Source organism: Amblyraja radiata, chromosome 12 (genome assembly GCF_010909765.2).
Source record: "Amblyraja radiata isolate CabotCenter1 chromosome 12, sAmbRad1.1.pri, whole genome shotgun sequence".
NCBI lineage: Eukaryota > Metazoa > Chordata > Chondrichthyes > Rajiformes > Rajidae > Amblyraja > Amblyraja radiata.
This window is the reverse complement of record NC_045967.1, coordinates 54,792,978-54,820,047: the sequence shown is the minus strand read 5'-3', so window position 1 is coordinate 54,820,047 and position 27,070 is coordinate 54,792,978. Positions and strand designations below refer to the sequence as shown.

Here is a 27,070-nt window from a genome sequence, read left to right as displayed (position 1 = left end):
TCTGCATCAAATGTAATATTTATTTTTAATTTTCATAAGCGTACACGATTGTAACACAGTAAATACGAAAATCAGACACAATGATTGACTTTACAAGATTTATTTCCCTGGAGATTGGTCTAGAATCCAACACGTTGCAAGATAGAGTGGTGGATGTGCAGAGGGTGAAAGTCCAGGGCCAGAGGTCACGGCCTCAGAATTAAAGGACGTTCCTTTAGGATGGGGATGAGAAATTTCTCTAGTCAGAGGGTGGTGAATCTGTGGAATTCATTGCCACAGACGGCTGTGGAGGCCAAGTCAATGGGTATTTTTTAGAAGGAGATTGATAGATCCTTGATTAGTGCGGGTGTCAGGGGTTATGGGGAGAAGGCAGGAGAATGGGGTTGAGAGGGAAAGATAGATCAGCCATGATTGACTGGCGGAGTAGACTTGATGGGCCGAATGGCCTAATTCTGCTCCTAGAACTTATGAACCTTTAGGATTGGAGATGAGGAGGAATTCCTTCAGTCATAAGGTTGTGAATCTGTGGAATTCATTGGCACAGACTGTGGTGGAGGCCAAGTCAGTGGGTGTCTTTTAAAGAGATTGGCAGATTCTTCAGGGTGTCAGAGGTTGCGGGGAGAAGGCAGGAGAATGGTGTTGAGAGGAATGGAACTGTATAAGTAATGAACAGAACAACATAGATGGAATTATTGCACACAGTCTTTCACCCAGAGTAGGGGAATCAAGAACCAGGGGGCATAGGGTTTAAGGTGAGAGGGGAAAGATTTAATAGGAACCTGAGGGGCAACTTTTTCACACAAAAGGTGGTGGGTGCGTGGAACGAGCTGCCAGAGGAGGTAGTTGAAGCAGGTAAAAGAACAATAAAGGGCCATTAATAGGCATTTAGACATGTACATTGATAGGAAAGGTTTACAGCAAGGGTTCCCAGCCTGGGGTAAATTTCGTAAATTTAGTGATGCTGGATTTGTGCATAGTTTTTCTCATTGACTGACTGTGTTTGGTTCTAGTATACCAGTATCTGTTCATCATTAATTGTTCATAAATAAGTGAAATAACATTGTAATGTGCTATTAAAGCTGCCAGGGGAAAACGGGGCAAAAAAAGTTGACAACTCCTGGTTTAAATGCATATGGGCCACACGCGGACAGGTGGGACCAGTGTAGATGGGGCATCTTGGTCATGATAAAATGAGTGGGTTTTTTTCTTTGGTTCAGACTGTATTCTGGACTAGATAAAGGAATGCAACGAGCGCCTTTAAAATGTGATCAATATTTTTGACAGACGATGATTAAGACTATGATCGCCGGAGAAGAGCTCCGATTGCCGGCCCGCAGCCTATAACATCCTGAAGCCGCGGTCTCCGGTAGGAAAGTGCCGATTCGGGCACTCCAAGCCGCGGAGTGTGTTTGACCGTCCAGACGTCAGAGTTTCGACCATCCCGACGAGAGGGCCTGTACATCGGGCCGTCCGTAGCGGCGACTACGGAGGGTTTATGCCCCCGACCACGGATGACCAAAGGAGGAAGCCTGGCTGAACTTTGTTGCCTTCCCCCACAGTGAAGAATGCTGTGGTAGATGTTTGTGTTAAATTCTATTGTGTACTGTGTGTGTTCTTTTTAAGTGTATCGCTGCTGGCAAATTCATTTCACTGCACCTTCGGATGCATGTGACGAATAAAATTGACTCAGACGTTGACGGAACAGCAACGCAGTGCGATGAGTCAGCATGAAGACTGAGGCACAAACTCTTCATTGTGACGAGATTGAAGTGTGAAGAATATCAAACTGAGCAGAAAGTCAGAAACAAAAACTGGGTTAAGAATTTTATCCAATCCATTACCTTTCTGGTAACAGCTGGCCCGCCCTCATAAATAAGATCGGATGACCAGGTAGAAAAATAAGGCAATGAAAAATATTCATGAACATGTCTTGGTGGTTTGTGTTCGCCCAGTTGCGGGTTATTAAGGAAGAGAACTGGGATATTGTAACTAACTGAGAGGGCCATCCACAGACAGACAGCCTCTCTGGAATTCTTCTCAGTGGCAAAGTATATCGGATGGTCTGTTTTTCTTTAATAACTTTGGAGTGCAGGAGACTGAGCTTCATACATCCCGTTTTGCAAGCGCTTCTGCCTCCTAAAAAAAAAGAAAATAGACGGGATTAGATATCGATACTATCGAGTCGGCGCCCAACACAGGCGACTATTTATGTGCTGGCCACAGAAGCAGGTCGACAAACTCACATTACAGTCGCTCCACACTCTTAAACCTCAACTTCTGCAGCAACGTTACTTACTTTAACTATGAATATTCTCTTATCATGTGTCTGTACACTGTTAATGGCTCGGTTGTAATCATGTATTGTCTTTCCGCTGACTGGTTAGCACGCAACAAAAGCTTTTCACTGAACCTCGGTACACGTGACAATAAACTAACTAACTAACAAATCCGGTCTGACCATAACCCCCCCCCAGCGGCCTACCTACTGGATTGGCGCGGCCTTTCCTGCCGGGACCGACCAGAGCTCCAGCAGCGGCGGAACAGCGCTGATACATCGCGGGGCTGGCGATGCCTTACCGGGGATCGCCGTCTGGAGCCCGGAGTGCTGGGCCTGCTGCACCGACATCCTGGAGCTGTGGTTCGCGGAGCTCCCAACGCGGGCGGGGCTGACAAACATCGCGGGGTCCTGCGACTCTGCCAATCGCGGACTCGGGAGCTGCGGACTCCGGTGGGAGGCGGCTGATCGGGAGGTCCGGGCTGCTGAGGAGGATTTTCACCGTCGGGGTTCGGCGTCGGCGTTCCATCAGCCCGGCGAGAGAGCCTGAGCATCAGGCCGCCCAGGGTGGCGACTGCGGGTGCTAGGAAGGCCTCGACCACGGGTGAACATCTGGGAAGAACGGAGGGGAGGCTGGCTGGACTATGGTGCCCTCCTCACCTTGGTGCCACTGTGTTATGTTGTGTCGTGGACTTTCTGTGTTTGTGCTTTTTTTTAAAATTCTATTTTTAATATGTTTATTATTTATTTATTTTTATGATACTGACTGTAAAGGGAAATTCATTTTGTTGTCTCTAATTGAGACAATGACAATAAATTTGAACACATTACAATACAATACACATTCGATTGTAATCAAGTATTGTCTTTCCGCTGGTAGACAAATGTGCTGAAGAAACTCAGCGGGTGCGGCAGCATCTATGGAGTGAAGGAAATAGGCAACGTTTCGAGCCGAAACTTTTCAGTCTGAAGAAGGGTTTTGGCCCGAAACGTTGCCTATTTTAGTTCCACCGAGTCCACGTGGACCATCGATCGCCCATTCTCACTGGTTCTGTGTTATTCACATCCACTCCCGACACACTAGGGGGCAATTTACTGAGGGCCAATTAACCTGCAAACCCGCACGTCTTTGGGACGTGGGAGAAAACCGGAGCACCTGGAGTAAACTTCATTGTAGGCTTCAGGAAGTCTAGGGGCGGCACGCACACCCCCATCCACATCAACGGGACGGAGGTGGAACGTGTTTCCAGCTTCAGGTTCCTGGGGGTCAACATCTCCGATGACCTCTCTTGGACCCACAATACCTCAACTCTGATCAAGAAGGCTCACCAGCGTCTCTTCTTCCTGAGGAGACTGAAGAAGGTCCATCTGTCTCCTCAGATCCTGGTGAACTTCTACCGCTGCACCATCGAGAGCATCCTTACCAACTGTATCACAGTATGGTACGGCAACTGCTCTGTCTCCGACCGGAAAGCACAGCAGAGGGTGGTGAAAATTGCCCAACGCATCACCGATTCCTCACTCCCCTCCATTGAGTCTGTCCAAAGCAAGCGTTGTCTGCGGAGGGCGCTCAGCATCGCCAAGGACTGCTCTCACCCCAACCATGGACTGTTTACCCTCCTACCATGCGGGAGGCGCTACAGGTCTCTCCGTTGCCGGACCAGCAGGTCCAGGAACAGCTTCTTCCCTGCGGCTGTCACTCTACTCAACAATGTACCTTGGTGACTGCCAATCACCCCCCCCCCCCTGGACACTCCTCCCACAGGAAAAACACTATGACTGTATGCATGTAAATAGATTGAAGAAGCCTCTTAAACACCACTATCTTCTCTGCCTCCACCACCAAATCTGGCAGCACATTCCAGCCACCCACCACCCTGTTTTTACAAAAACAGCATCGATCATCTCCTTTAAGCATTGCCCCTCTCACTTTAAAACTATGCCCTCTGGTTTATGACATTTCCCATCTTGGTATAAAGGTTCTGACTGTCTACCCTATCTCATTTTATCTGCTTCTCTCAGGCCTGCCTTCAGCCTCCAGTGTGCCAGAGGAAGCAATCCTAGCTTCCCCGACCTTTTCCTGTGGCTAAAGATAGACACAAAAAGCTGGAGTGACTCAGCGGGACAGGATGAAGGGTCTCGATCCGCAACGTCACCCGTTCCTTCTCTCCACAGATGCCGCCTGTCCCGCTGAGTCACTCCAGCTTTTTGTGTCTATCTTTGGTTTAAACCAGCATCCGCAGTTCCAGAATAAGGGGTAAGCCATTTAGAACGGAGATGAGGAAACACTTTTTCTCACAGACAGTTGTAAGTCTGTGGAATTCTCTGCCTCAGTGGATGGTGGAGGCGGGTTCTCTGGATGCTTTCAAGAGAGAGCTCGATAGGGCTCTTAAAGATAGCGGAGTCAGGGGATATGGGGAGAAGGCAGGAACGGGGTACTGATTGTGGATGATCAGCCATGATCGCATTGAATGACGGTGCTGGCTCGAAGGGCCGAATGGCCTACTCCTGCACCTATTGTCTATTGTCTATCTTCACTTTCCTTGCAGCTAATACCCTAGTAATCCAGGCAGCTTTAAGTCATGAAAATGTGTCTGAGGTATGAGGATCCTAAGCCAGTTCTTCTGGCTGTGGTAGAGCTAATGCCTACCAGATGTGAGTTGGGTGTAGAACTCACATGGGCTGACATCATTCACAATGCAGAACACAGCGGAACCATTTGCAGCTCAAAATCAGGCAACACTTTTCTGACGGTGAACGCCCGCGGGCGCAATGGTGGAGTTGCTGCCTCACAGCGTCAGAGACCCGGGGTCGATCCTGACTACGGTTTCTCTCTGTACGGAGTTTGTACGTTCTTCCCCATGACCTGCGTGGGTTTTCTCCGTGTGCTCCAGTTTCCTCCCACACTCTAAAGACGTAAAGGTTTGCAGGTTTAATTTGGCTTCAGTAATAATTGTAAATTGTTCCTTGTGTGTAGGATAGTGCTAGTGTACGGGGGGATCGTTGGTCGGCGCGGACTCGACGGGCCAAAGGGCCTGTGCCTGCACTGTATCTCTAAAGTAAACAAAAGTGAACTAAGACCTTTGTCCAAGGTTTATTACTGACACGTGTACCGAGGTACAGTGAAAAGCTTTGATTTGTATGCTGTCCCAACAGATCGGATCGTACCATATATAAGTACAGTCAAGCCAGACTCATGTACAACAGCTAGAACAAGGGGGGAAGGCACCAGGTGTAGATTATATGTTTAAGAAGGAACTGCAGATGCTGGAAAATCGAAGGTAGACAAAAATGCTGGAGAAACTCAGCGGGTGCGGCAGCATCTATGGAGCGAAGGAAATAGGCGACGTTTCGGGTCGAGACCCTTCTTCAGACTTTAGAATATAGTTCATTCCACTCTGCAATCTCCAGGGGTTTCACAAAGTTTTAGGTCGTAAAGTCATGTTCTTAAGAGATAAGAGCAGAATTAGGCCATTCAGCCCATCTTGTCTACTCCACCATTAAATCATGGCTGATCTATCTCTCCCTCCCAACCCCATTCTCCTGCCTTCTCCCCATAACCCCCGACACCCGCACTAATCAAGAATCTATCTATCTCTGCCTTAAAAATTACCATTGACTTGGCCTCCACAAAGGATCCCACGGATTCACCCTAAAGAAATTCCCCCTCATCTCCTTCCTAAAGGAACGTCCTTTAATTCTGAGGCTGTGGCCCTCTGGTCCTAGACTCTCCCACTAGTGGAAGCATCCTCTCCACATCCACTCTATCCAAGCGCTTTCACTATTCTGTACGTTTCAATGAGCCCCCCCCTCGTTCTTCTAAACTCCAGCGAGTACAGGCCTGTGCCCAGCTTTCCACTGCACCTTGGTACACGTGACAATAATCTAAACTCTACTAAAATAGGCACATTTACCATCCAGAGATTTAGTTTTAAAATTCAACACCATGTCTCCATTTCAGGTTTGCAGAGTTGTTATATTTGGCAGCATAACAGGAACTCTGGGTCATTAATCGTCTGTCTCCATGGCAACGCCCAGAGTGCAATGTGATCACACATTTTGACCCAGAATAGAATCGGCACAGTTCAATGCTCCCCGTGAAAATTCAACACAGGGGGGGGGAGGTTTGGAGATTCTGTTGTTTGCAGAGGGCTGCCAAATTAATTTCCAAACTTTGGGGCAACTTTTGCTCATTTACTTTGGCAGTGCTGGCCGTTTGTTTAACAAGCCAGCTAGCTTTAGTTTGGAGATACAGCCCAGAAAACAGGCCATTCGGCCCACCGGGTCCGCGCCGACCAGTGATCACCCACACACTAGCACTATCCTGCGCACTCTAGGGACAATTTACCATGAACACCAAGCCAATTGACCTGCAAACCTGCACGTCTTTGGAGTGTGGGAGGAAAACGGAGGCCCCGGAGAAAACCCACGCGGGTCACGGGGAGAACGAGCAAACTCCGTACAGACAGCACCCGTGGCCGGGTCTCTGGCAGTTGTGAGTCAGCAACTCTACCGCTGCCCTTTCTCTAGAGTGCGGTTCTCTATGTACTCCCACCACCCCACTGGGATGAGATCATATGAACACTTCACAACAGAACTGTTGACTCATGTAGGCCTTGTGCTAAATTGTCCGTCTGTTGATGCAAGGGGACAGCAGAGTGGAATGAAATTCATCAACTGCCCACGCAACCAACTTGTAAGTAAACACTGTGCTTTGCTTCCAAAATCACGGAGTTACACGTTCGGCCCATTAACACCAACCTACGCTGGTTTTACTTGCTCAAGTAAGAATGGCAATGTTCTGTTGTCGGTACATATGATATTAAACACTCTTGACAGCTGGCGGGCAGATGGAACGAGCTGCCGGAGGGGGTACACGGATAGGACCGGTGTGGAGGGATAGGTGGCACCACAGTCTAGAGACAGAGCCCGCGGCTGGTGCCTGGGTCAGCACCGCAGAGGCGTCCGGAGAGGACCCGCTGGCGATAGTTGAGAGGTCGTTGCGCCGGGCTCCGACCCACTGACGGACGAGGACGTACACGTGGAAGTGCCGAGGGTAGGAACAAAGGAGGAAATGGCGTGGGGGGAACCGCCATTACGGGGGGGGGGAGAACAAAGTGGCAACTGGCGCGGGGGTGCAGGGGCGGTGGGGATTTGTAACTTGTAGTTGTAGTCAAGCATGATTTCCCCTTCATTAATCTACGCTGACTTGGACCGATCCTGCCACTGCTTTCCAAGTGCGCTGCTATTACTTATTTAATAATCAACTCAAACATCTTCCCCACTACCGATGATATGAGTTGAATTAGGCCATCCGGCCCATTAAGTCTACTCTGCCATTCAATCATGGCTGATCTATCTCTCCCTCCTAACCCCTTCTCCTGCCTTTTCCCCATAACCCCCGACACCCCATCACAAGTGACAACAGTGCATCATTTATTCATTCCTATCAATAGACAATAGGTGCAGGAGTAGGCCATTCTGCCCTTCCAGCCAGCACCACCATTCAACATGTTGGTCAGTGTGGGCAAGTTGGGCCAAAGGGCCCGTTTCCACACTGCGTGACTCTATCACATCCCCAACTTTGTGCAATAGTTTCCCGTAAGATTAATGGCGTGGCTGATCATCCCCAATCAGTACCCCGTTCCTGCCTTCTCCCCATATCCCCTGACTCCGCTATCTTTAAGAGCCCTATCCAGCTCTCTCTTGAAAGCATCCAGAGAACCGGCCTCCACCGCCCTCTGAGGCAGAGAATTCCACAGACTCACCACTCTCTGTGTGAAAAAGTGTTTCCTCATCTCCTTTCTAAATGGCTTACCCCTTATTCTTATCCCGTGGCCCCTGGTTCTGGACTCCCCCAACATCGGGAACATGTTTCCTGCCTCTAGCGTGTCCAAACCCTTAATAATCTTATATGTTTCAATAAGAAACCCTCTCATCCTTCTAAACTCCAGAGTGTACAAGCCCAGCCGCTCCATTCTCTCAGCATATGACAGTCCCGCCATCCCGGGAATTAACCTTGTAAACCTACGCTGCACTCCCTCAATAGCAAGAATGTCCTTCCTCAAACTCGGGGACAAAAACTGCACACAATACTCCAGGTGTGGTCTCACTAGGGCCCTGTACAACTGCAGAAGGACCTCTTTGCTCCTGTTGGTCAGCATGGTCAGGCTGGGCCGAAGGGCCTGTTTCCGTGCTCTGTGAGTCTCTTGACCCACAAGTATAAAGTTGAAGACTGGGTAGTTGCGTTCTGACCTTTGAACCGGGTGGAGCCGTCAGTCCCAGGAATGCGTAGACAGCGTTGTTCTCTCGGGCGTCGAAAAATGCCTCAAAGTTCTGGAAAGAGAGAAGGTGGAATCAGAGCATTGCAGAACAGCAGACCAAGGTTTCACACACAGGGCGGCACAGCTGTAGAGTTGCTGCCTTACAGCGCCAGAGACCCCGGTTCGATCCTGTCTACGGGTCCCCGTGACCTGCGTGGATTTTCTCCGAGACCTTCGGTTTCCTCCCACACTCCAAAGACGTACAGGTTTGTAGGTTAATTGGCTTGGTGTAAATGTAAATTGTCCCTAGTGTGTGTAGGATAGTGTTTTAGTGTGTGGGGATCGCTGGTCGGTGCATCGGAGTCGATGGGCCGAAGGGCGTGTTTCCGTGCTATATCTCCGACCAACACTAAACTGAAACAGCTCTTTCGAGAGATCCAACCCATCCGTGTTGGGCCGCGCTCTCATTTCATTCCTGCTGTCGGGAGGAAGGTGCAGGAGCCTGAAACCGGGGGGGGGGGGGGGGGGGAGGAGAGGCTGGAGATGTCAGCCGCATGGCGCGAGGACCCGTGGGAGAGTAAGCCGCGGTAATGCCTCCAGCGCCTTCAAGGTCGGTTGCAAGAGGCACCCCCAGCACACCAAGATGGCTGGGTGAGGAGAGGAGACAATAGACAATAGGTGCAGGAGTAGGCCATTCGGCCCTTCGAGCCAGCACCGCCATTCAATGTGATCATGGCTGATCATCCCCAATCAGTACCCCGTTCCTGCCTTCTCCCCATATCCCCTGACTCCGCTTTTTTTAAGAGCCCTATCTAGCTCTCTCTTGAAAGCATCCAGAGAACCGGGAGAAACAGGCCCTTCGGCCCACGGAGACCATGCCAACCAGTGATCACCCTGTACCATAACACCATCTTACACGCACTGAGGGACAATTTGCAATTTTTTATCAAAGCCAATTAGCTGATAAACCTCTTAGTTTTTGGAGGAAACCGGAGCACCTGGAGAAAACCCACGCAGGTCACGGGGAGAACGTACAAACTCCGTACAGGCAGTACCCGTATTCAGGATCGAACCAGAGTCTCTGGCGCTGTGAGGCGGCAACTCTACCGCTGTGCCACCATGGCGCCCACCGAGATGCGGTTCGCGGGGAAAAGCCACCTGCTGGATTAGTACGGGTGTCAGAGGTTATGGGGAGAGGGCAGGAGAATGGGGTTAGGAGGGAGAGTTAGATCAGGCATGATTGAATGGCAGATTAGACTTGATGGGCCGAATGGCCTAATTCTGCTCCTATCATTTATGAACGTACCCCCTCCCCCACACACACAGACATTCCTTCCATATTGAGGACAGAGATGCGAGTCCACCCTACCCCACAGTAGTGGTCGTTGTTGAAGATCTGGGGTGGGAGTGGGACCCCACTCACAGGCCGGCACTTCTCCGGAACATTCTCCCTCATGAACATCCTGTTGCCGTCGTTGACGGCGATGTCGCATCGTTCAAAGTCGATCTTGTTGGCCTGGAGATAGTCGACCACCTCCTGTTGTTGCTTCTTGATCTGTAGGTGAGACCAGTACACCCATTACAGCTGGAGTGTACAGACACAAATAGCTGGAGAAACTCAACGGGATAGGCAGCATCTATGGGGAGAAGGAATGGGTGACGTTTCGGGCCAAGACCCTTCTTCACACTGAGAGTCAGGGGAGAGGGAGATGCATTCTGTTGATATGAACGTGCACTGAAACAAGATCTATTGATTATAATCTATAAGGTTGCATTTAATAACAAAGAATATCAAGATATGAGGTAGACAAAAATGCTGGAGAAACTCAGCGGGTGAGGCAGCATCTATGGAGCGAAGGAATAGGTGACGTTTCGGGTCGAGACCCTTCTTCAGACTGATGTGGAGGGGGGGGGGAGCGGGAAGAAGAAAGGAAGTGGAGACAGTGCGCTGTGGGAGAGCTGGGAAGGGGAGGGGAAGGAGGGAGAAAGCAAGGACTACCTGAAATTGGAGAAGTCAATGTTCATACCGCTGGGGTGTAAACTACCCAAGTGAAATATGAGGTGCTGCTCCTCCAATTTGCGGTGGGACTCACCCTGGCCATGGAGGAGGCCCAGGACAGAAAGGTCAGATTCGGAATGGGAGGGGCAGTTGAAATGCTGAGCCACCGGGAGATCAGGTTGGTTAATGCGAACTGTGCGGAGGTGTTGGTGAAGCGATCGCCAAGCCTGCGCTTGGTCTCACCGATGTAGAGAAGTTGGCACCTAGAGCAGCGGATGCAATAGATGAGGTTGGAGGAGGTGCAGGTGAACCTCTGCCTCACCTGGAATGACAGAAAGCCGAGCAGGATGGCCTTCTTCAGAACGATGGTTCAGTTTAGTTTAGTCTTGATACAGCGTGGAAACAGGCCCTTCGGCCCACCGAGTCTACCGATGTCAGGAGAGAGGGAGATACATAAATGAGGAAGTGTGAGGTGTGAAAACAGGACAAAGGGAATGGAGATCAAGAAACATGTAGAATAGATCATTGTTAGCTGGGAGAAGGGGACAACAAAGCAAACAGAGTGTAGTCGGAGACATCGGACTGGTCGGAGAACTGGGAAGGGGGAGGGATGGAGAGAGAGGAAAAGCAAGGGCTACTTAAATTTAGAGAATGCCAGGGTGTAAGCTGCCCAAGCAAAATATGAGGTGCTGTTTCTCCAAGTTGCGCTGGGCCTCACTCTGACACTCTAAGACACAGAGATAGTCCAAGTTTGTCCAACCTGTTCCTTCAGCCCTCTATTCCATCATGTGGAGGAAGATACTACAGCCACTGGTTCACAGCGAAGGTAGACACAAAATGCTGGAGTAACTCAGCGGGTCAGGCAGCATCTCTGGAGAGAAGGAACGGGTGATGTTTTGCGTTCAAACCTTTATCAGACAATCTTTGTACCCCTACCCATCTCTACTTTCCTCTTCCCCCTCGCTCAGTCTCGACCCGAAACATCACCCATTCCTTCTCTCCAGAGATGCAGCCTAACCCGCCGAATTACTCCAGAATGTTGTGTCTATCTTTGGTTGTAACCAGCATCTGCAGTTCCTTCCTACACAGTTGCAGTTTAGTTTATTGTCACATGTACCGAGGTACAGGGAAAAGCTTTTGTTGCGTGCTAACCAGTCAGCGGAAAGACAACACATGATTACAATCGAGCCATTTGCAGTGTACAGATACATGATAAGGGTTTGGTGTAAGGTGAAGCCAGCAAAGTGCGATCAAAGATAGTCCGAGGGTCACCAATGAGGTAGATAGTAGTTCAGGACTGCTCTCTGCTTGTGGTAGGATGATTCAGTCGCCTGATAACAGCTGGGAAGAAACTGTCCCTGAATCAGGAGGTGTGCGTTTTCACACTTCTGTACCTCTTGCCCGATGGGAGAGGGGAGAAGAGAGAGTGGCCAGGGTGAGACTGGTCCTTGATGATGCTGCTGGCCTTGCCGAGGCAGCGTGAGGTGTAGATGGAGTCAATGGAAGGGAGGTTGGTCGTGTGACAGGAACACAATCTCCCGGTTGCCGCCCATTTCAACTTCCCCTTCCCATACTGAAGGATTCCGACCTGAAACGTCACCTATCCTTTTTCTACAGAGATGCTGCCTGACCCACTGGGTGATTGCAGTGTCTGTCTCCGATACTGACCTTTCTGTCCTGGGCCTCCTCCATTGTCAGAGTGAGGCCCAGCGCAAATTTGAGGAACAGCACCTCATATTTCGCTCGGGCAGCTTACACCCCAGCGGTATGAACATCGACCTCTAATTTCAGGCCCCCTTCCCAGTTCTCCCACCAGTCTTACTGTCTCCAACTACATTCTATCTCTGTCCCGCCCCCTCCCCTGACATCAGTCTGAAGAAGGGTCTCGACCCGAAACGTCGCCCGTTCCTTCTCTCCAGAGATGCTGCCTGTCCCGCTGAGTTACTCCAGCATTTTGCATCCACAGTTCACCACGTTGCCTCCCTCTTGAGGTCACTCCGGCCCAGGTCAATGATGGGTCCAACAGACCGCCCTGCCTGAGGTCATTTGTGGCCGGCCCTGATTAATCCTGGTCTTTTCTCGCCTCCAACTCTTCACCCCGCCCCCCCACCCCCAACCCCCCACGTCCAACCCCTACTTTCAGTCTGAAGAAAGGTCCCGACCCGAAAAGTCACCTGTTCTTTTTGCAACAGCGGTAGTGTTGCTATTTGACAGCGCCTGGAACTCAGGCTCAATCCCGACTACGGGTGCCATCTGTACGGAGTTTGTACGTTCTCCCTGTGACCACATGATGGTGTCTGACCCACTGAGTTACTTTGTGCCTTTGTACTTTGTGCCTATCAAAACCAGCCATCATAGAGTGATACAGTGTGGAAACAGGCTCTTCGGCCCAACTTGCCCACACCGGCCAACATGTCCCTGCTTCACTAGTCCCACCTGCCTGCGTTTGGCCCGTATCCCTCTAAACCTGTCCTATCCATGTACCTGTCCAGACGTTTTTGAAACATTGTGATAGTACCTGCCTCAGCGACCTCCTCTGGCAGCTCGTTCCATTTACCTACAACCCTTTGTCTCACGACCCGAAACATCACCCACTTATGTTCCCCATAGATGCTGCCTGACCACCTGAGTTACTCCAGCACTTTGAGTCCTTTTTTGTAAACCAGCATCTGCAGTTACTTGTATCCGCCTTCATAAGTTCTGTATGACTCTATTAAGCTATCCAGTCATTTAGTTTAGTTTAGCTTAGCTTAGTTTAGTTTAGTTTAGTTTAGTTTAGTTTAGTTTAGTTTAGTTTAGTTTAGTTTAGTTTAGTTTAGAGATCCAGCACGATAACAGGCCCATCGGCCCACCGAGTCCGAGCCAACCAGCGATCCGCGCACATTAACGTTATCTGATACACACTAGGGACAATTTACATTTACACCAAGCCAATTAACCTACAAACCTGTACGTCTGTAAAGTGTGGGAGGAAACCGAAGATCTCGGAGAAAACCCACGCAGGTCACGGGGAGAACGTGCAAACTCCGTACAGGCAGCGCCCGTAGTCGGGATCGAACTGGGTCTCCGGCGCTGTAAGGCAGCAACTCGACCGCTGCTCCACCGTGACTGCCCCGTGCACCAATGCACTAACAAGTTAACAATGAAAACACTGCACATGGTTTGCTGACTACTAAACCAAATATGACTCGGTAACCCGATCAACTCCAGGCAACTCTAATAAAACACAGTTCAAGTTTTTAATCGTGAACCCATGTACACATCTGATGTAACAGCATTTATATGGAAACCCAGCTTTCTCACCCAGAACACATAATCAATGAAAGTGGCAATCAATGAGAGCATCGGGCAGCATCTCTGGAGAGCATGGATGGGCGACGTTTTAGGTCGGGACTCTTCTACAGACTGATAGAGGGAATTGACGGAGGATCAACCTGAAGAAGGGCAGCACAGTGGCGCAGCGGTAGAGTTGCTATTGTACAGCGCCTGGTCCAATCCTGACCACGGGTGCAGTCTGTACGTTCTCCCTGTGACTGCGTGGGTTTTCTCCGGGTGCTCTGGTTTCCTCCCACACTCCAAAGACGTGCAGGTGAATTGGCTTCGGTAAAATTGTAAGTTGGCGCTAGTGTGTAGGATGATGTACGGGGTGATCGCTGGTCGGCGCGGACCCGGTGGGCCAAGCTGTATCTGCCTAAAGCCTGCCAAGGCGACTCAAGGCGTCTGAAGAAGGGTCGCGACCCGAAATGTCGCCCATTCCTTTTCTCCAGAGATGCTGCCTCACCCGCTGAGTTACTCCACCATTTTGTGTCTACCTTCAATAATCCTATTAACAGTATGCAACTCTAATAAAAGACTTCAAGTTTTTAACCATGAGGGTTTGTACAATCTAATGTACCAGTGTAAACATATACAATTATAAAAGGACTGGACAAGCTAAATGCAGGAAAAATGTTCCCAATGTTGGGCGAGTCCAGAACCAGGGGCCACGGTCTTAGAATAAAGGGGAGGTCATTTAATGCCCCTGTCCCACTTAGGAAACCTGAACGGAAACCTCTGGAGACTTTGCGCCCCACCCAAGGTTTCCATGCGGTTCCCGGAGGTTGCAGGTGGTTGCCGGAGGTTGCAGGTAGTGGAAGCAGGTAGCGAGACTGACAAAAACCTCCGGGAACCACACGGAAACGTTGGGTGGGGCGCAAAGTCTCCAGAGGTTTCTGTTCAGGTTTCCTAAGTGGGACAGGGGCATAAGACTGAGGTGAGAAAAAACTTTTTCACCCAGAGAGTAGTGGATTTGTGGAATTCCCTGCCACAGAGGGCAGTGGAGGCCAAGTCACTGGATGGATTTAAGAGAGAGTTAGATAGAGCTCTAGGGGCAAGTGGAGTCAAGGGATATGGGGAGAAGGCAGGCATGGGTTATTCATAGGGGACGCTCAGCCATGATCACAATGAATGGCGGTGCTGGCTCAAAGGGCCAAATGGCCTCCTCCTGCACCTATTTTCTATGTTTCTATGTTTCTGTGTTTATGTAGAAACCATTTTCCCACCCAGAACTTCCAATCAACGCAAATTTAATTTATCTTTGGCCCTAGTTTATTGCCACGTATACCGAGATACAGTGAAAAGCTTTTGTTGCGTGCTAACCAGTCAGCGGAAAGACTGTACATGATTACAATCGAGCCATCCACAGTGTACAGATACACGATAAAGGGAATATTGTGAATAACGTCTTTTTTTTTCAATAGGTGCAGGAGCAGGCCATTCGGCCCTTCGAGCCAGCACCGCCATTCAATGTGATCATGGCTGATCATCCCCAATCAGTACCCCTGTTCCTGCCTTCCCCCCATATCCCCTGACTCAGCTATCTTCAAGAGCCCTATCTAGCTCTCTCTTGAAAGCATCCAGAGAACCGGCCTCCACCGCCCTCTGAGGCAGAGAATTCCACAGACTCACAACTCTCTGTGTGGAAAAGTGCAAGATAAAGCCAGTAAAGATCAAAGATAGTCCGAGGGTCTCCCATGAGGACTGCTCTCTGGTTGTTGGTAGGATGGTTCAGTTGCTTGACTTATTGTCAGTCAGTAAGTACAGTACAACGAGTGTCTTGCTCCAATTTAGTTCAAAACAGCAGTCCTGCCTTTGCTATAAATGGGAAGGTATGTTGCTTCTCCAGTGAGCCAGGCCCAACCAGACACCGACCAAATTTGGTAGCAGTAAGGGCTGATGTCAAATTCAGGCATAATTCAATGACGAATTAACCAAGTCACAGAACATAGACCAATACAGGAGACAGGCACAAGGTGCTGGAGTAACTCAGCGGGTCAGGCAGCATCTCTGGAGAACATGGAGAGGTGACGTTTCTGGTCAGGACTCTTTTTCAGATGGTCTGCAGAAGGGTCCTGACCCGAAATGTCATCTATTGCATTTTTTCCAGAGACGCTGCCTGACCCGCTGAGTTACTCCAGCACCTTGTGTCTGTCTTTGGCAGATCAATGCCACTATGGTACCTGCCTCCACCACCACCACCCCCGGCAGCACGTTCCAGGCACCCACCGTGTGAAAATCCTGCCCCGCACATCATTAAACTTACCCCTCTCTCACCTTATAGCTGCGCCCTCTAGTGTTGGACACTTCCACTACAGGAAAAAGGTTCTGACTGTCTACCTTATCGATGCCTCTCATAAATAGATATACTCAGTGTGCTCAGACTAAGTCACCAGCAATCAGGAACACATTCCTAGATCCAGGACAGGTGTTTAAAGTGGGAGGGGAAAGATTTAATAGGAAGCTGAGGAGCAACTTTTCACACAGAGGATGGTATTCCACCAGTTGGCGCTGCGAGCCGGCAGCCTCGCCAGCAGCGTGTTCGGCATTTCGACTTTTTTTGTTTTTTAGTGTGACTAAATGTGTGTTTTAGTGGGGGGGGGGGGGGGGGGGGACCGTTTTCAGTCACTTACCTCGACTGAGATGTGACTTTTCTCTCTGTCGCATCTTCCCCCCCCCCCCCCCACGGCCTAAGAGCGGCATTGGTGCGGCCTTTCTCGGAGACGGGCCCAGCGCATCAGCAGCAGGCGCGGCGAACTTACCATCGCGGAGCGGGGCGATCCCTTGCTGGGGATCGCCAGAAGAAATGCTCCCACCGCCGGCCTGTGGACTATATCATCATGAAGCCGCGGTCTGCGGAGCTTCTAGCCACAGGCGCGGCGTGGACTTTGCAAAACTTTGACGGAGAACCGATTTTTTTTCCGTAGCGTATCTCCGTCCGCACTGTGGCCTAACATCGAGGAGTTGGCGGCCATTGCTGGCAGCCGATTTTGAGAGCTCCACCGAGGTCGCCTGCGGACTCACCATCGCGGAGCCCGCGATCCCTTTGCCAGGGATCGACCTCGTAGCTCCGACCGCGGGAGTCTGGGGCACTTTAACATCACGGAGCCGACTTCGGGAACTCCAAGCGGCAGGAGCTTCCATCGCCCCGACGGGTTCGACTGCCCCGACGCGGGAGAATAAAGAGGAAGAAGTTCGGAATGTTTTGCCTTCCATCATAGTGGGGAATGAGGGGAATCCACTGTGGTGGATGTTTATGTTAACTTTTATGTAGTTGTGTGTCTTGTTGTTTTTCCCGTATGGCTCTGTGGTAATTTGCATATCACTGTACCTTAATTGGTACACGTGACAATAAAATACCTTTAAATCCTTTGAAAGCACGTCAACATATTATTCAGGAATTTTCTCCGGTGATCCGGTTTCCTCACATATCCCAAGGACGTGCAGGTTTGTCGGCTAATAGGCTCGCCGTGAAATTGCCCCATGGCAGTGGGATAAAATAGAACTCGTGTGGAGGAAGGAACCGCAGACGCAGGTTTAAACCAAAGATAGACACCAAAAGCTGGAGCAACTCAGCGGGACGGGCAGCATCTCCGGTGAGAAAGAATGGGTGATGTTTCGTGTCAAGACCCTTTATCAGACCAAAGATCCTATAGCGAGCAGATAGATCACTTGACGAAAAAGACGTAGTACGGCCATGGGCAGATTCGTGGGTAATTTTCGGCTCCATTTCCATAACCGGCTTCCGTCTCCGCACCAAAGATCCCATAGCGGAGCAAAGATACTAGTGCGGAGACGGAAGCCGGTTACGGAAACATCCTCGTAAAAATAAAAGTTCTTTGGTGAAAATCTTCTCCTCATTTTCAGAATTATAATTTATTAACACAAACTGTCCCCCCGCAACGTTGATTACACTGCGAGTCGGTCCCGGTTACTGAAATGGATGAAAAAAAGGCCCACGTTCCGTTCCGTTGCGTACTACACGTCAGCCCATTGCATTTAGCAGGAGTGGTCTATCTTGCTTAGAAACATAGAAACATAGAAATTAGGTGCAGGAGTAGGCCATTCGGCCCTTCGAGCCTGCACCGCCATTCAATATGATCATGGCTGATCATCCAACTCAGTATGAATCAGTCTGGTGAACCTTCTCTGCACTCCCTCTATGGCAATAATGTCCTTCCTCAGATTTGGAGACCAAAACTGTACGCAATACTCCAGGTGTGGTCTCACCAAGACCCTGTACAACTGCAGTAGAACCTCCCTGCTCCTATACTCAAATCCTTTTGCTATGAAAGCCTGCTATAGGATCTTTGCTTCAGACTGGTTAGGGATAAGGCAAACGAGAGATATAGACGGTGATGTGGAGAGATAAAGAACAATGAATGAAAGATATGCAAACAAGTAACGATGATAAAGGGAACAGGCCATTGTTAGCTGTTTGTTGGATGAAAACAAGAAGCTGGTGCGACTTGGGTGGGGGAGGGATGGAGAGAGAGGGAATGCAATATTCATATCACTGGGCTCACAGCTAGTGTGAATGGGTCATCGCTGGTCGGCACGGACTCAGTGGGCCAAAGGGCCTGCTTCTATGCTGCATGTTGCCCGGTGGCTCAGCGGCAGAATTGCTGCCTTACAGAGCTTACAGCGCCAGGGACCCGGGTTCAATCCTGACTCTGGGTGCTGTCTGTGTGGAGTTTGTACGTTCTCCCCATGACCGAATGGGTTTTCTCCGAGATCTTTGGTTTCCTCCCACACTCCAAAGACGTGCAGGTTTGTAGGCCAATTGGCTTGGTGCGATTGTAAGAATTGTCCCTAGTGTGTAGGATAGAAACATAGAAACACAGAAAATAGGTGCAGGAGTAGGCCATTCGGCCCTTCAAGCCCGCACCGCCATTCAATATGATCATGGCTGATCATCCAACTCAGTATCCTGTACCTGCCTTCTCTCCATACCCCCTGATCCCTTTAGCCATAAGGGCCACATCTAACTCCCTCTTAAATATAGCCAATGAACTGGCCTCAATTACCTTCTGTGGCAGAGAGTTCCAGAGATTCACCGCTCTCTGTGTGAAAAATGTTTTTCTCATCTCGGTCCTAAAAGATTTCCCCCTTATCCTTAAACTTAGGTGTACGGTTTGTGTTAGTTTAATAGTTTGTTGGCTCGGACTTGGTGGTCTGAAGGGACCGTTTCCGCGCTGTACGTCTGAAGTAAAGTCTAAGGTGGGTCAGGATCAGTATCTGTGCCTTAGCTGTGGTCTACACAAGGCTCGGCGATAACACTATTTCACCGTTGGATTTATACTAACAAGCAGCAAAGCAGACAGCTCCAGTCAGAACCACTCAAGCATCACAAACCAATTTAGCTTCTGCAAGGGTCACTTCATTCACACACTGCCAGTGTGTAAGGATTGAGAAGTTAAAACATAAATTTCAATAATGTCAGACAAAAATGCTGGAGAAACTCAGCGGTTGCAGCAGCATCTATGGAGCGAAGGAAATAGGCAACGTTTCGGGCCGAAACCCTTCTTCAGACTGATGTAGGGAGGGGAGGGGGGGGGGGGGGGAGAAGAAAGGAGAAAGGAAGAGGAGGAGCCAGGGGGCTGAGGGAGAGCTGAGAAGTGGAGGAGACAGCAAGGGCTACCGGAAATTGGAGAAGTCAAGCTTCAGGCCACCGGGATACAGACTGCCCAAGCGGAATATGAGGTGCTGAATATGAGTTACTCCAGCTTTTTGTGTCTATCTTTGGTTTAAACCAGCATCTGCAGTTCCTTCCTGCACAATTTAAGTAAAGGGTTTAGTTTAGTTTAGTTTAGTTTAGAGATACAGCATGGCAACAGGCCCTTCGGCCCACCGAGTTTGCGCCCACCTCTCGTTCTACATTCCCCAAAAGGATATTGCGTTTTTGGTCAATTTCTGGGTCTGTGACCATTAACATAGCCCAGCCTCTCGACTCCAGATTTTTGCCAGGGTAGCTATAAGCACAACATTGTCAGAGTTGAAGGAAGGAACTGTAGATGCTGGTTTACACCTACAATAGACACAAAATGCTGGAATAACTCTGCACGACTGGCTGCATCTCTGGAGAGAATGAGTGGGTGACGTTTTAGGTCGAGACCCTTCTGCAGAGTGATTTTTGAAGGGAGAACGTGTGTTGCCAAAGTCCTTCGAGGCAGAAGTTGGGTCAATATTTGGCACAAAGGAGTAACCTTGACCATGAGCAAGCGTTTCAGTAATCGGCAAGAATTACCTCATTGAAACTTACCGAATAGTGAAAGGCCTGGATAGAGTGGATGTGGGGAGGATGTTTCCACTAGCGGACTAGACGTCACAGCCTCAGAATTAAAGGACGTTCTTTTAGGAAGGAGATGAGGAGGAATTTCTTCAGTCAGAGGGTGGTGAATCTGTGGGATTCTTTGCCACAGACGGCTGTGGAGGCCAAGTCAGTGGATATTTTCAAGGCAGAGACAGATAGATTCTTGATTAGTACGGGTGTCAGAGGTTATGGGGAGAAGGCAGGAGAATGGGGTTAGGAGGGAAGGACAGATCAGCCATGTTTGAATGGCGGAGTAGACATGATGGGCCGAATGGCCTGATTCTACTCATGACATGAAGACCTTGCTGCATTCTGTGCATAATCCCAAGGCAGTTTAATTTATCAGGATGCATCACGCCCATGATTAGCGAACAGCTTCCATCCAACTTTTTCCTGGACCAGCCACATTGAAGCAACGACCAAGAAAGCACACCACCGCCTCTACTTCCTTAGAAGGCTTAGCAAGTTCGACATGTTCCTAGCAACTCTCACCAACTCCTACAGATGCGCCGTAGAAAGCATTTTAGCAGGATGCATCACAGCTTAGTTTGGGCACCTAGTACGATAGTATGAGAGAGAGATTGAGAGAGAGAATGGTCCGTAGTCCGATAGAACTAGTGTGCGGGGATCGCCGGTCAGTGCGGACTCAGTGGACTGAATGGCCTGAATCGCTGTTCCAACTCAGAATTAGACTTCTCATGTTGGCTGCTTAGTTTCCCACATTCAGCCACACACATTCCAGGAAGAATCTAATGGCATTGAGCGATGTATTGAAGGGGTTTGAAATCTCTGGAGTATTTAGGAATGCACTAATCTCCAAACAGCAACAAATATGGCAGTAGGAATCGAAGCTCTGGGATCTCTGGTAGTAACAGCAGACACGAATTAAGAGAAAGTAGAATTACAACGGAATTGGTATCTGGTGGTTAGGAATAAACTTCCGTGCCTCCCTTTATCTTTGTCTCTTGTGGAGCGGTAGAGTTGCTGCCTTACAGGACCGGAGACCCAGGTTCGATCCTGACCATGGGTGCTGTCTGTACGTAGTTTGTACGTTCCCTCCGTGACTTTTCAGCGTGGGTTTTCTCCGGCTGCTCCGGTTTCCTCCCACACATCAAAGACGAGTAGGTTTGTCGGTTCATTGGCTTCTGTAAATTGTCCCTGGGGTGTAGGATAGAACTGGTGTGTGGGCTATCATTGATTGAGTGGAAGCAGGGGGCTAAGGGCCTGTTTCCATGTTGTATCTCTGATCTAAAATCTCATCTACGGACAGGCAGCAACTCTGAAACGTCACTTGTCCATGTTCTCCAGAGATGCTGCCCGACCCGCTGTTACTCCAGCACTTTGTGTCCTTTTGTGTATTCACCAGCATCTGCAGTTCCTAGTTTCTACAGTCTGAAGAAGGGTCCCGACCCGAAACGTCACCTCAAGAGTCCATTCAGAGTCCAGCAGAGAAATTCAGAGTCCAGCAAAGGAGGACAAAGGGCTTAATTAGGAAAGGTAAAATAGATTATGAAAGAAAACTTGCAGGGATCATAAAAACTGACTGGAAAAGTTTTTATAGATATGTGAAGAGAAAAAGATTAGTTAAAACAAATGTAGGTCCCTTGCAGTCAGAAACAGGTGAGTTTATCATGGGGAACAAGGACATGGCAGACCAATTGAATAACTACTTTGGTTCTGTCTTCACCAAGGAAGACATAAATAATCTGCCGAAAATAGCAGGGGACCGGGGATCAAATGAGATGGAGGAACTGAGTGAAATCCAGGTTAGCCGGGAAGTAGTTAGGCAAATTGAATGGATTAAAGGCCGATAAATCCCCAGGACCAGATAGGCTGCATCCCAGAGTACTTAAGGAAGCAGTCCCAGAAATAGTGGATGCCTTAGTGATAATTTTTCAAAACTCTTTAGATTCTGGAGTCGTTTCTGAGGATTGGAGGGTAGCTAATGTAACCCCACTTTTTAAAAAGGGAGGGAGAGAGAAAACGGGGAATTACAGACCAGTTAGTCTAACATCGGTAGTGGGGAAACTGCTAGAGTCAGTTATTAAAGATGGGATAGCAGCACATTTGTAAAGTGGTGAAATCATTGGACAAAGTCAGCATGGTTTTATGAAAGGTAAATCATGTCTGACGAATCTTATAGAATTTTTCGAGGATGTAACTAGTCGAATGGATAAGGGAGAACCAGTGGATGTGTTATATCTGGACTTTCAGAAGGCTTTCGACAAGGTCCCACATAAGAGATTAGTATACAAACCTAAAGCACGCGGTATTGGGGGTTCAGTATTGATGTGGATAGAGAACTGGCTGGCAGACAGGAAGCAAAGAGTAGGAGCAAACGGGTCCATTTCACAATGGCAGGCAGTGACTAGTGGGGTACCGCAAGGCTCAGTGCTGGGACCTCAGCTATTTACAATATATATTAGTGATCTGGACGAGGGAATTGAATGCAACATCTCCAAGTTTGCGGATGACACGAAGCTGGGGGGCAGTGTTAGAACCATAGAAACATAGAAAATAGGTGCAGGAGTAGGCCATTCGGCCCTTCGAGCCTGCACCGCCATTCAATATGATCATGGCTCATCATCCAACTCAGTATCCTGTACCTGCCTTCTCTCCATACCCCCTGATCCCTTTAGCCACAAGGGCCACATCTAACTCCCTCTTAAATATAGCCAATGAACTGGCCTCAACTACATTCTGTGGCAGAGAATTCCAGAGATTCACCACTCTCTGTGTGAAAAATGTTTTTCTCATCTCAGTCCTAAAAGATTTCCCCTTTATCCTTAAACCGTGACCCCTTGTTCTGGACCTCCCCAACATCAGGAACAATCTTCCTACATCTAGCCTGTCCAACCCCCTAAGAATTTTGTAAGTTTCTATAAGATCCCCCCTCAATCTTCTAAATTCTAGCGAGTACAAGCCACATCTATCCAGTCTTTCTTCATATGAAAGTCCTGACATCCCAGGAGTCAGTCTGGTGAACCTTTTCTGTACTCCCTCTATGGCAAGAATGTCCTTCCTCAGATTAGGAGACCAAAACTGTACACAATACTCCAGGTGTGGTCTCACCAATACCCTGTACAACTGCAGTAGAACCTCTCTGCTCTTATACTCAAATCCTTTTGCTATGAATGCTAACATACCATTCGCTTTCTTCACTGCCTGCTGCACCTGCATGCCTACTTTCAATGACTGGTGTACCATGACACCCAGGTCTCGTTGCATCTCCCCTTTTCCTAATCGGCCACCATTCAGATAATAGTCAATTGTTGTTAATGTAATCCGGATCCCTATGTATAAATATCACTGTTATGTTTATCTTTTTTTTTTTAATTAATTAATAAAAAGATTTTAGAAGAAATAGAGACCCAGCCTGCTCAACCTGTAGCTCAGACCCATCTAGTTCTGGAGCTGTGAGGAGGATGCTAGGAGGCTGCAAGGTGACTTGGATAGGCTGGGTGAGTGGGCAAATGCATGGCAGATGCAGTATAATGTGGATAAATGTGAGGTTATCCACTTTGGTGGCAAAAACAGGAAAGTAGACTATTATCTGAATGGTGGCCGATTAGGAAAAGGGGAGATGCAACGAGACCTGGGTGTCATGGTACACCAGTCATTGAAAGTAGGCATGCAGGTGCAGCAGGCAGTGAAGAAAGTGAATGGTATCTTAGCATTCATAGCAAAGGGATTTGAGTATAAGAGCAGGGAGGTTCTACTGCAGTTGTACAGGGTCTTGGTGAGACCACACCTGGAGTATTGCGTACAGTTTTGGTCTCCTAATCTGAGGAAAGATATTCTTGCCATAGAAAGAGTACAGAGAAGGTTCACCAGACTGATTCCTGGGATGGCAGGACTTTCATATGAAGAAAGACTGGATAGACTCGGCTTGTACTCGCTAGAATTTAGAAGATTGAGGGGGGATCTTATAGAAACTTACAAAATTCTTAAGGGGTTGGAGAGGCTAGATGCAGGAAGATTGTTCCCGATGTTGGGGAAGTCCAGAACTAGGGGTCACAGTTTAAGGATAAGAGGGAAATCTTTTAGGACCGAGATGAGAAAATCATTTTTTACACAGAGAGTGGTGAATCTGTGGAATTCTCTGCCACAGAAGGTAGTTGAGGCCAGCTCATTGGCTATATTTAAGAGGGGGTTAGATGTGGCCCTTGTGGCTAAAGGGATCAGGGGGTATGGAGAGAAGGCAGGGATGGGATACTGAGTTGGATGATCAGCCATGATCATATTGAATGGCGGTGCAGGCTCGAAGGGCCGAATGGCCTATTCCTGCACCTATTTTCTATGTTTCTATGTTTCTATACCATTCGCTTTCTTCACTGCCTGCTGCACCTGCATGCCTACTTTCAATGACTGGTGTACCATGACACCCAGGTCTCGTTGCATCTCCCCTTTTCCTAATCGGCCACCGCATGTCCAACACACGTCTCCCTAAACAGATCCTGTACTCTCCAACTGAAGGTAGGTCGGCGAGCCCCCGGCGGGCCAAAAGAAACGCTTCAAGGACAACATCAAGAACAGTCTGAAGAAATTCCACATCACATCGAGCAACTGGGAGCACGGTTCACTGGACAGGCAGGCGCTCCTGGAGGAAATCCGTGCAGGAAGGAGCTGCACGTCACGAAGCGGAACTACGCCGTGTCGCAGAGACAAAGTGACAGCACCGTAAGGAGAGAGAGAGAGAAGGGGGCTCGACAACTACCAACCACCGCCAGTCTCCACTGCCCACGTTGCACCAAGGTGTGTGGGTCGCTGATCGGCCTGCAGAGACATCCGCAGACCCACAAGTAGCCGACCCTATGGAGAGGAGAGGACAGTCATACTTGTTTCAAGTGACTGCCGATGATGATGATGGTGATGAGAGTATTGTGTTCAGTTCTAGACACCATGTTATCAGAAAGATGTTGTCAAGCTGGAAGGGATACAGAGAAGCTTAACAAGGATGTTGCCAGGACTAGAGGGTCTGAGGTTGAGTAGGTAGACACAAAATGCTGGAGTAACTCAGCGGGACAGGCAGCATCTCTGGAGAGAAGGAATGGGTGACGTTTTGGGTCGAGACCCTTCTTCAGAAATTTAATAGGCTGGGACTCTAATCCTTGGATGAATGGTGATATTATAGAGGTGTATAAAATCATGAGAGGAATAGATCGGGTAGATGCACAGAGTCTCTTGCCCAGAGTAGGGGAATCGAGAACCAGAGGAGATAGGTTTAAGGTGAAGGGGAAAAGATTTAATAGGAATCTGAGGGGTAACTTTTTCCACACAAACGGTGATGGGTGCATGGAACCAGAGCAGGAAGTTGAGGCTGGGACTATCTCAATGTTTAAGGAACAGTTAGACAGATACATTGATAGGACAGGTTTGGAGGGATATGGGCTAAAGGTGGGCAGCTGGGACATGGTGGCCGGTGTGGGCAAGTTGGGCCAAAGGGCCTGTTTCCACGCTGTATCGTTCTATGACTCTACAATGCAACACCAATGCATAATCCAACACTAATGCAAACTCTGACACAATGTAACACTCCTTGAAACTCCGACACAATGTAACACTGATGCACAAACGCTAAACTAATGTAAACTCACACACTAATGCAACCCCCCACACTAATGCAAACTCCCACACTAATGCAATCCCCCACACTAATGCAACCCCCCACACTAATGCAAACTCCCCACACTAATGCAAACTCCCACACTAATGCAAACTCCCCACACTAATGCAAACTCCCACACTAATGCAACCCCCCACACTAATGCAATCCCCCACACTAATGCAACCCCCCACACTAATGCAAACTCCCCACACTAATGCAAACTCCCCACACTAATGCAAACTCCCACACTAATGCAAACACCCACACTAATGCAAACTCCCACACTAATGCAACCCCCCACACTAATGCAAACTCCCCACACTAATGCAAACTCCCACACTAATGCAACCCCCCACACTAATGCAAACACCCACACTGATGCAAACACCCACACTGATGCAAACACCCACACTAATGCAACCCCCCACACTAATGCAACCCCCCCACACTAATGCAACCCCCCACACTAATGCAACTCCCACACTAATGCAAACTCCCACACTAATGCAAACTCTGACACAATGTAACACTTATTGAAACTCCGACACATTGCAACACTGATGCACAAACGCTAAACTAATGCAAACTCACACACTAATGCAACCCCCCACACTAATGCAACCCCCCACACTAATGCAAACTCCCACACTAATGCAAACACCCACACTAATGCAAACTGTCACACTAATGCAAACTGTCACACTAATGCAGACTCCCACACTAATGCAACTCCCACACTAATGCAAACTCCCACACTAATGCAAACTGTCACACTAATGCAAACTCCCACACTAATGCAAACTCCCACACAATGTAGCGCTAACGGACACAATGTAACGCGGACACACAATGCAAAACGAATGTAACAAACACTAACGCAAACCCCGACACAATGTGACGCCGTTGCAAAGCCTGATGCTATGAGAACTGCAGCGATCAATCGGTGGGGGGGGGGGAGAGAGAGACTTGAGACTTGGCTGTAACTTGAGCTTCTTTCTCCCCCGTTCCTCTCTCCTCTCCCCTGCTCTCTGCGCCATCCAGACTGTGGGATTCTCTCTCTCTCTCTCCCTCACACACACACACACTTGCAAGCAATGCTTACCGATTTGGAGCCGGAGGAAGAGGCGATGAAGACTTTGATCACCATGGTTTAACCTGCGGCCAGTGACTGCACTCGCATCTGCTGGAATGTCAGAAATGCAGAGGGAGGGAAGGATTGAGGGGAGGGGAGGGGAGGGAGGGAGGTCAGCCCTCCAGTAATCAGCCCCCTCCCTGCTACACAAGCTCAACTGCACCA

The 27,070-nt window shown here is 49.0% G+C and overlaps 1 protein-coding gene across 1 annotated transcript; it reads right to left on the bottom strand.

Moving 5' to 3' along the window:
- Positions 1–27,070, bottom strand: sh3bgrl (SH3 domain binding glutamate rich protein like). The gene is made up of 4 exons (XM_033030814.1): positions 26,876–27,070; positions 9,908–10,093; positions 8,531–8,611; positions 1–2,136 (listed from the first exon to the last, which is right to left on the bottom strand). The coding sequence occupies exons 1-4, from the start codon at positions 26,918–26,920 to the stop codon at positions 2,104–2,106; spliced, it is 345 nt and encodes a 114-aa protein (XP_032886705.1). The 5' UTR covers positions 26,921–27,070; the 3' UTR covers positions 1–2,103.